This window comes from Coptis chinensis, chromosome 6 (assembly GCF_015680905.1).
Source record: "Coptis chinensis isolate HL-2020 chromosome 6, ASM1568090v1, whole genome shotgun sequence".
Taxonomy (NCBI): domain Eukaryota; kingdom Viridiplantae; phylum Streptophyta; class Magnoliopsida; order Ranunculales; family Ranunculaceae; genus Coptis; species Coptis chinensis.
The window spans coordinates 90,052,190-90,063,380 of record NC_141461.1 but is presented as its reverse complement, the minus strand read 5'-3'; the positions used below and the strand labels follow the sequence as shown (position 1 = coordinate 90,063,380).

At 42.7% G+C, this 11,191-nt stretch overlaps 1 protein-coding gene across 1 annotated transcript; it reads left to right on the top strand.

The window, feature by feature from the left end:
* The first annotated feature begins 6,753 nt into the window (after positions 1 to 6,753).
* On the top strand, positions 6,754 to 7,275 carry LOC147495277 (uncharacterized). The gene has a single exon (XM_086568352.1). The coding sequence runs from the start codon at positions 6,754 to 6,756 to the stop codon at positions 7,273 to 7,275; it is 522 nt and encodes a 173-aa protein (XP_086424478.1).
* The last annotated feature ends 3,916 nt before the right edge of the window (positions 7,276 to 11,191 follow it).

The window sequence follows — 11,191 nt, the reverse complement described above, 5'->3', positions numbered from 1 at the left end:
AAGCTGGAAGTCCCTTGGTAAAAATGTCTGCAAGTTGTTGGTCACTACGAACAAAGGAAGTAGTGACAATGTTAGACTACACTTTTTCATGCACAAAATGACAGTCAACTTCAATATGCTTAGTTCTCTCATGGAACACCGGATTTGCAGCAGTGTGTATATCAACTTGATTATCACAATAAAGTGTAGTTGGTAGATGCAAACCAAAACACAAATCCTTCATAAGAGCGTGAAGCCATATGATTTCACTGGTGGTAGAAGCCATTGCCCTGTATTCAGCTTTAGCACTAGAACGAGCCACTACATTCTGTTTTTTGCTCTTCCAAGTAACCAAATTACCTCCCACAAAGGTACAATAACCCAAAGTAGACTGCCAATCAACTGGACATCCTGCCCAATCAGCATCTGTATAGGCAGTTGTGTGTACCCTACATCATATTTTTGGTCTAGAGCGTACTTGGACCATGGACTGAGAGTGGGACCAGCGGCGGATTAATCGGGTGGTTGTCAAATAAATATTTTTGGATCATCCGGACCTCTAATCTGTCAGAGTTCACAACAGGTCCAGGGCCCATCTGGGTGGCCCAAGTTCATGGATCCAATCCGTCCGGATGATTCTAATCCAGTAACCTGATCTGCGGAGGCGAGGAATCCTAGTGCAATCCAATAAGATCTTGTACAAGGATAGAATGAAATCTTGGGGAATGATCTTATTTTAGATAGGATTATACTAGGATTCATCAAGGAAGGCAATCTCCGAGAATCACTTTCTTGGCCGCCAAGGCAGGAGATTGCTATATATACGGAGGCTTCTGTAGCCTCCAGAACTACATTTTTAAGAAACTTGATCCCGGATTTCTCACTGGGTACGTAGGCAAGCAGAACGTTAGTGCAGTCTCCTTCCTTCAAAACACTTAATCCCATCTCTTTCGAGCTTTCGGAAGCACCATTACATCAGGAGTGTCGGGTTGATGTTTTGCCCCAACATTCTTTGGCGCCGTCTGTGGGGACCGAACCTACGACCACGTGGTCTTCTGTCGGAGCTTGATATCCTCGTCCTTATTTTTCATACGTCATTGTTACCATAGCTGAACAAATTGCAATGAGTAATACAGAAGTGGCCAATCGGCATGCCGCGACTTGACAGAACATGGAGATTGTTCCAGGCACCACTACAGAGGTGGGGTAGTCGAGCCATCATAGATATTTTTCTCAGAACGGAGGAAACAGACTATCTGAAGCAGTTCCACACACTCTAGAGCCACTAGGGACTCAAGGATTTAATCCCCGTGTCCCTCGCCGCAAAATCTTTGTCGCGAGCACAAGAGTTTCAGAATACACGTCGGGGGATGGTCTGTTGAACCCACAGAATAATGCTCTACTGCGTGGCGTCCCGAAGGGCGGGGGGAGGCCGACATGCTAACCCACGAGCCTCCATCCAGAACTTACAATACCAATCGGATCCAGCTCTCATCTCTCTTTTGATAAGAATAGTTGCAAAAAATGAGAGTTTGATAAATCAACTAGGCAAACGGCCCAGAGACCCTGAGGAGCACCAATCGGTCGAATCCCCTTTGTCTGAACATAGGCAAAGGCAACGGGCCGAATCGGGACAGCGCGAAGATCCTAACAATGGCCAAAACCTTATTCACAATAATGGTCGAGTTAGAGATCCAAGCCAAAGCCGGACTATCCACCCTATCGCACTTGTCCCCACTCATTCACATTCAAACAATGTCTAGGATCGTTTGGGCACAAATCCTCGGACACACCAGTCACAATAATCTGGAACGCCAGCAACTACATTGAGTTCCAGTTCGGAAACGCCAGCATCCGAGGAAGTGTCCGGATCAAGATATGAATCCCAGCACACAAATCGGCATGAGAGTCCACTACCTGCTAACAGAGTGGCGGGGAGAAGGCGGGGTAGAATCGAACGTCGGCAATGACCGAATCCCAATCAAATCTTAGCCCGCGATGAACGGATCTGGAGAGAAGAGAATCATGATGAAGATAGCTATGAGAATATGAATGAGCAAAGGGTAAAGGAATTGATTAACCAAGCTGTGACCAGGCAAACCATCCGAGACGACTCCCTCTTGGAAAGGGTTGTGCGAGGTCTAAAATTTTCACCCTTTGTAAATGACATCAGAGACTATGTTCACCTTGAGGCATTCAAATAGCCCCCTCTTCTGACTTACGAGCATGTCATGAGCTATCAAGCGGCTATGACCTTATGGGAATTTCATGAGTCATTAATGTGTCGTATTTTTCCAACAACATTGAAAGGATACGCACTGTCCTAGTTCAACAAGTTGACACTGCATTCGATTGATTCATTTACCAAGCTCAGTGATATGTTCGTTGAACGTTTTCAATACAATATGAAAACAAAGAAAAGTCTAAGCACACTGTTCAATCTCGCTATGGATAAAGGTGAAACAATTAAGAGTTTGGTACGACAATTGAGGAAGCTTCACGCCGAAGTTTAGGATGTGAATGATGCTTTCGCAATACATGCATTTCATCAAGCGTTGCATTACGACAGAGATGGACTTTACAACTCTCTTACTCGAAAGCCACCCACCACCCTCTTTGATTTATTCACCCGAGTTGAAGGGTACGTTCGAGTAGAAGATGATCAAAAATCTCGACAGAGAAAAGATGGTGCAGATCCCGCTTCCAAGGACTCCAAAAAGGATAAGCTTATCAATCAAGGTAACAAGAGGAGTACTCAGAATAATACAAAGGCCCCAAATCTAGACTAAAAGGTATTCACCCCTTTGACTCTTGGCCTTGCAGACCTGTACGAAAAAATCAGGACTAAGAAAATGTTACTGCCAGCTCGGCCGCTACCAGAAGATCCTACAGGTAGGCGGGATAAGAATCGAATTGAAAATGCAAATATCACAATGATATTGGTCATGAAACAAATCATTGCAGAGCTTTAAAGAAAGAAGTTCAGCGCCTCGTTGACGATGGACAACTTACTGAGTTTGTTCAAAACAAAACTCGGTCAGCCCATATCAACTTGGCTGAACACAACATTATCAATGTATGCCACACACGTATCGATAGCATCTCCTACCGTCAGTGAAAGATAGAAACTCGCTTGAAACTTTGTCATATACAAGATCATTACCAGGTCAACAGTTTCAATTTTGACCAAGGTATCAATACTGAGACCTATGAAGGCCACGAGTTGAAGTTCACTGAGAATGACGAGAAGGGGGTTTATTACCCTCACAATGACGTTGTTATCATTACCGCATGGATAGGAATCTTTAGGGTGCAGAAAGTTCTTATCGACACAGGAAGCTCAGCTAGCGTGTTATTCACTAGGGCTTACTCCAGGATGAAACTATCAGAGGACTTGATCATAGAAGAGCATAATGCAATCATTGGGTTCAACGGAGAACCAACCCATGCTATTGGAAAGGTTCATCTCCCTGTCATGGTTGGGCATCAATCAGTTGGGATAAATTTCCTTTTGGTGGACTGTGGTTCTTGTTATAATGCAATTTTGGGCAGGGATTGGATCCATGCAAATCAGGCTTTTGCATCCACCTTCCACCATGCGTTGAAGTTCCCGACGCCAACGGGAGTATGTAAGGTCTGCAGTGACCAGATGATGTCACATCAGTGTCACGATTTGGCACTGGAAGATATAAGGAGATCCGAAGTCCGGGGCAACACGATCCTCCAAGTTGATCATGCCAAATAGCAATTACAGAAATGTTGGGCTTATCAGGTACGAGAAGCCCAACGCTCTGCAGAAAGTCCCTCAATCGATCAGTTGGAAGAAGTTCATATAGGGGGCGAGAGCCATGAAACTACTTTCATTGCTGCCGGTTTACCCCCAGCCGGAATCAACACGGATGTCGCTTGCCACAGGCTCTATATTGACCCGAGATTCAAATCGGTTTGACAAAGACCAAGGAGGGTGGCTCCCGAGCGAAAACTGAAGGTTAATGACGAGATTGGTAAACTGCTGGGAGTAGGGTTCATTAAGCCCGTCGAATACCCGATTTGGGTATCCAATATCGTCGTGGTTCCAAAGAAAAATAGGAAGCTCAGGGTTTGCATTGACTTCACCAACCTAAACAAAGCTTGCCCAATATATCCATACCCATTACCTCGCATCTCAGATCTAGTCGATGCAACCTTGGGATTCGAGCATCTGTCATTCATGGACGCTTCCTCTGGTTATAACCAGATACCTCTGCTTGAGGAGGACCAAGAGCACACAGCATTTGTCACAGACCAAGACCCGTATTGCTTTCGAGTCATGCCATTTGGTCTGAAAAATGTTGGCGCCACCTACCAAAGGATGATGAATACAATGTTTGCCGATCTGATTGGGTGTATCATGGAAGTTTACATCAATGACATGGTGGTCAAATCCAAAGAAACACCCGACCACCTTCATCATTTACAAGAGGTATTTGATAGGCTCCTAAAATATAAACTGAAGTTGAACCTTTAAAATGTTCTTTTGGGTTAGCGTCTGAAAAGTTCTTAGGATTTCTGATGACCCGACGGGGTATTGAGGCAAACCCAAAACAGATTCGGGCCATTCTCGACCTGCCCCCACCATCGAATAAAAAAGAAATTCAGCGGCTCACTGGTCATTTGGCAGCCCTGAATAGATTTATATCAAAGTATTCAGATCAATGCAGGCCATTTTTCCAAACGTTGAAAGGTGCCTCAGTTTGGAACGAGGACTGTGATAGGGCTTTTAAATAAATTAAAGCGTACTTGGTATCACCCCCCGTCCTGGTCAGTCTGCAAACTGGCCAAGACATTAGAATTTATTTGGCAGCTTCAGAGATCGCAGTAAGTGCAGTATTGTTCGTGGAAAACCCGGAGGAGCGCCCAATATACTTCATTAGCAAAATGTTGACAGGCTCAAAGAGTAGATATTCTAAAATTGATAAAATCGCGCTTGCCCTAGTGCATGCAGCACGCAGGCTTAAGCCATATTTTCAGGGATGTGTTGTTAAAGTATATACAGAATATCCCCTTCGCAAGGCACTCGGACGAGCCGAAGAGTATGGTCGCCTCACTGATTAGTCTAGCTATCTAAGTGCTTACCACATCTTATATGAGCCTCGCACTGCAGAAAAAGGTCATGCATTAGCTTCTCTGATGGCAAATTTCTCGGTAGAAGATATCGTGGTTTCGCCTGAGTTATTCGAGGAAGAACGGCTGCAAGATTTTCCCAACCACCAACCTGACTCCGTTAAAGAGAATTTCACCGGAGGCGAGGCGTGGGTTGTGTATACAGATAGTTCAAGTAATAGGAAGGGGTCTGGGATCGATTGTGTGATAGTCGACCCAAACGGTAGCCGAATCGAAAGGTCCGTCCGACTTTGCTTTCCTACTTCCAACAATGAAGCAGAATATGAAGCAGCAATATCTGGAATGAGAGCGGCGCTCGAAATGGGGGCAAAGGAAATCAATATGGTAATGGATTCTAAGCTAGTTGCTTGTTAGTTTGGAGGGTCATATCAAGCACGAGATGAGCAAATGGCGGCTTATTTAGATGTTATATGCGATCTCGCTGTAAAATTTGAGCGCATCTCAATTTCGCAAAGACCAATGAATGATGTTCGGCACGCCGATGCATTGGCCTACCTTTCAGCAATAGTTGATTCAATGGAACCTCGAAATATCAGAGTAGAGGTCCAGTTAATGCCTAGCATCGACCTCCCATTACCAGATATGGATTACGTCTTCGCTGCCGAATGCAAGGCATTCACGCAGATTTACGCAGTTATGACACGCAACAAAGCGCGGGACAAGCACCAAGAGCATCCCACTCAAGATTCTTCTCACATCCATGAGCAGGACACAGACATCTCCCCAACGATGGTTACTGACTCTGTAGCGGCGGACAATGAGGTTGTACATGATGAGGACTCCGCAACTGATTCCAAAACAGATCTTGCTGACAATACTCCTGAAATACCGGACGATCAGTTTTTTGACATCAAGTCAATGGAACTTCTTCTTCTCGATTGGCGTCGGAATCTGGTTGAATTCTTATAGACTGGAGAACTCCCTGTAGACAAGGTTTTATCTGACAAAGTCAAACGGGATGCATGGCAGTTTGTGTTGTTACCTACCTCGGAGGGGGGATCCCGCCTTTACAGAAAACCCATGGGTTCAAGCCCACTCTTCCAGTGCCTTACTCCTGAACAGGGACAACAGATCTTAAAAGAAATTCATGAAGGCATCTGTGGAAATCATTCGGGTGGTAGGAGTCTCGCTCACAAAGCTCTCACCCAAGAATACTGGTGGCCATATATACAAAAGGATGCCAAACGGTTTGTCCAAATCTGTGTACCATGCCAGAAACATGCTCGGATCGTTAAGCTTCCTGCAAATGAATTTCATCCCATACTTAGCCCTTGGCCATTTGCTAAGTGGGGACTCGACATTGTGGGTCATTTACCTAAGGCACCAGGTAACGTAAGGTTTCTTTTGGTCACAACTAATTACTTCACAAAGTGGGTTGAAGTTGTGTCTTTGAGTCAGATTCAGTCTTCATACGTCAAACGGTTCATCTGGCGCGATATTGTGTGCCGATTCGGCGTCCAAGCTGAAATGGTATCGGACAACAGATGACAGTTTGATTTTACTGAGATCCACATCTTCTGCAAATCCTCGAAGATACAGCATAACTTCTCTATGCCCTACTATCCCAAGGGAAATGGATAGGCGGAAGCAACGAACCATGTTATTCTTGACATGTTGAAGAAAAGGCTTGAATCAGCTAAAGGAAACTGGGCAAAACAATTACCGGTGGTGCTTTGGGCTTACAGGACAACCCCTCGTCGTTCAATAGGAATTTCACCCTTTTCATTGGCATATGGAACGGAAGCAGTACTCCCAACTGAAATAATTGCTCCAACAGCGAGCATACGAGCCATCTCCACAGAGATGAGTGTTGACATCTTGGCTCGTGACAAAGCCATGGTGGATAAGCTTAGAGATGAAGCCCTGCAGAATCTTATGACTTACCAGGCCTCCATGAAGCATAGTTATGACAAGAAGTTGCGCTCACGAGCATTCAAACCAGGCAATTGGGTCTTACGTACAAGGCAAAGGAACAACGAAGAACCCAACAGCGGGAAACTCAGTGAAAACTGGGAGGGCCCTTTTATCATTGAAAGGCTCGCATCCAAAGGTTCTTATTTTCTCAAGAACTTGACTGGCGATGTTCTAACCAAACCTTGGAATGCGTCTCATTTGCGTTTATTTCATAAGTAAATTACTTATCATTAGTTCCACTAATAAATTTCACATACATTGTACTTTCCTTCCATTTATCATCAATAAATTTCTTTCCATTGACGTTGCATTTTAAATTTCAAATTGGTCACTTCGTTTTACGGTTATTAAACCCAAGTGGCAAATGTAGGAACCGATATTTTCAGAATCAATATTTCTACAAACCGCAAGAACCACACGCAGTGGAATTAATGGGTTCTAACGATTTAGATAGAGAACATACCTTTTAGATCCGGTTTTGATAACTCTGGGAATCCAAGCTTTATGAATCCGAATCAACAATCAACCCCTTGATCTTCTGTTGTATTCCTTTAGAATAGATTGGACGTTGTGTGGACAACGATCTACCAATCCCTTTCTTTCTCACAAAGCTAGATCCAATTTTGGATCTATCTTTTCTTGCCTCTTTTCCTAAACCAGGTGAATAGTGTATCGGTTAATTTTGGCCAGAGAGAAAGAGTATTCTATTTATAGGCTACAACAGGGACCATGAGGAGAAATTAGGGTTGGGCCTCCTGACGGGCTTGGGCTTCCCATGTTCGCCCAGAACACACGACCCAAGTCCATCAACAAATGGCTTATTCCACTAAAGGTCATTGTTGTACTACCGCCCTAATCCCAAATTACGTGTCAGCGTTTATGGGCTCCATATTATATGCTCGTTGATCTCCCCGTGTTTTAAGATATCGAATGTCCGTTGATTAAGTCAAGTTCATCGACAACTACATTAATCAACTTCTTATAATCTTGAGTAGTACCACTCAACCTCATTGTCATGTCGGAATAAATCCACCTACAGGGTTTACATGACAATCTTTTTGAGCTCCTTAAGGGGACATCATCAACCCAACTTCTTGCGGGACACAGATTCCTTCTATAATCAACAATACACCTTACATACAATGTCATTACCCAATCCATCGAGTTTGTTGATTCACAAATGAATCTCACTCATTGATGATTTAAAGCAATGTACAATGCACGTAAGTGCCCGTTATTATATCCGGATTAAGAGGACAAACATCCATAATAGAGCGTTTGTTCTCTTTATATAGTCAGTATAAAGAGAAACAACCTCACTTGGTCATGTTCAATACACACAAAGTGTACTAGTGTAATCCTATAGTCAAGATAGACTAATACTTGATTATACTACAACTGTACTAATGGTTTGTCCAAATCCATCTAGGTTATGAACGATTACTTATACTTTATAAGGTACTGATGATATGATCTTCTGTGTGTTCACACCATATCATCTACAATATATATTAAACACATGCATATAACTAATAACATATATAATATGCATAACATTTGTCCATATGATTCTCATTCAAAATATAAAAAATTAGAGTTAATACAAAAGTAATGCTTTTAGTATATAACCCTTATCAGCGAAGGCCAACCTGCACTTCAGTTTCGGCTTGCGTGGTGCAGTGGGCCTATGCCAGGTATCATGGTTCGACAATGCAAACCCACGAACGATAATATATCGTTTTTGGTCTAGGTGAGATTGTTTAGATTACATCAAGTGTATACCCTTGGTGGCGAAGTCTAAGCTACACTCCAATTTAAACCTAACTAATGTGGCACTTCTTGGTTGTCTGTTGGTCTCCACAAGGATCATGTACTGGATAATATTTACAATGTAACAACGTTAGTTCTTCAAGTGACTTAGTTGCATTGATATAGTCACGGCGACGGTAGACCACCGTCTAATATTTTATGAGGATGGTTACACATTTGATTCTATTCTTATTCATTTTAGAATAGCCTTCCCAATCTTATACAAAAGGTCCATTCAAAAAAAAAATGGCCCATCAGATCTTATTCACTATGCTTATTTTATTCCAAAGGCCCAACAATCAACAAATCCAAATACTGCAGTAAAAAATAAAATAAAATAAAATAAAAATAAAAAAAAACGAGAACCATCCTCTTTTTTTACCTATCTTTGGCCCTCTACACCTTTTGCACGACAACGCAGTTCGGGCATTTTTTTGGCCAGTTCAGTGTTTTTTTGGCCGGTTCAACATTTTTTCAACCGGTTCAGGCACTTTTTGGCCAGTTCGGCATTTTTTATGGCCGGTTTAGGCGCTTTTTCACTCGATTTAGGCGGTTTACAGCCAGTCCAGGCGATTTCCAGCCGGTTCAGGCCGGATTAGCAGTTTTTCTTGCCAAGTCAGCATTTTTCTCGCCAATTCCGCATGTTTTCTTACCGGGTCCAAAGTTTTTAAGCCGGATAAGCCTCTTCCATGACCATATCACTCATCCCCACCCAATTATTATACATTTTTCACCACCCCACCAACCCTTTTTACTTTTATCTTTTTAGCTTGGTCCCTCGTCACATTTTTTTCACTTAAATCCCTTTTTCACGTTTCCTTGATTCTTCAACATACCACCTTCATCTTCGTTTGCTCCTTTGTTGAAGAAGGGGCAATGTGTGTACCCTACATCATATTTTTGGTCCAAAACATACTCAGACCATGGACCGAGAGTGGGACCAGCGGCGGATTAGTCGGGTGTCTATCAAATAAACATTTTTGGATCATTCGGACCTCTAATCCGTCAGAGTTCACAACAGGTCCAAGGCCCATCTGGGTGGCCTAAGTTCATGGATCCAATCCGTCCGGATGATTCTGATCCAGTAAACCGATCCGCAGAGTCGAGGAATCCTAGTGCAATCCGATAAGATCTTGCACAAGGATAGAATGAAATCTTGGGGAATGATCCTATTTTAGATAGGATTATACTAGGATTCATCAAGGAAGGCAATCTCCGAGAATCACTTTCTTGGCCGCCAAGGCAGGAGATTTCTATATATATGGAGGCTTCTGCAGCCTCCAGAACTATGTTTTTAAGAGACTTGATCCCGGATTCCTCACTGGGTACGTAGGCAACCAAAATGTTGGTGTAGTCTCTTTCCTTCAAAAAACTTAATCCCATCTCTTTCAAGCTTTCAGAAGCACCATTACATTGGGAGTGTCAGGTTGACATTTTGCCCCGACAGCAGTAATAGATGTATGCCCATTTTTCCGCATCCAAATACCTCTACTTGGCGACCCTTTCAGATACTGCAGTATTCTGGAAACTGCATTCATATGTGGAGTCCTTGGAGCATACATAAAATGACTAACCAAGCTGACTGCATAAGAAATATCTAGTTGAGTAATAGTTAAATATATCAGTTTACCAACTAATCGCTGATATTGACCAATGTCAGTAAGAAGATCACTGATGTTGTCCAACTTGACTCCACTGTCAGTTGAAGAATCAGATGGTTTTACCCCCAGCTTTCCTACTTCACTCAAAATATCCAACACATACTTTTTTTTATTAAGAAATATGCCTCTTTTTGAATAAGCAATTTCGATCCCAAGAAAGTACTTCATAATACCCAGATCCTTGATGGCAAATTTCTTGTGCAGTAGATCCTTAAGCTTGGAGATTTTGATATGGTCATTACCTATGATAACTATGTCATCAACATAAATAAGAACAACAACCAAGCCTGACTTGCTAGACTTAGCAGATAAGGAAGGATTAGCATCACTCCGCTTAAGACCGGTCATAGCTAGAACAGAATTGAGCTTAGCATACCACGCTCGTGGAGATTGTTTAAGTCCATAGATAGCCTTTTTTAACTTGCATACTAATCCAACCTTAGTCTCCTTCGGATGTCCAGGTGGGATGTTCATATACACTTCTTCTTTAAGATCGACGTGTAAGAATGCATTTTTAACATCCATTGAAACAATTTCCAGTCTTGATTTACAACTAGAGATACAATAACTATAAACGTGTTCATCTTTGCAACTGGTGTAAAAGTCTTCTTGTAGTCCTAACCATATGTTTGGGTTAATCCCCTTACAACGAGTTGAACTTTAGA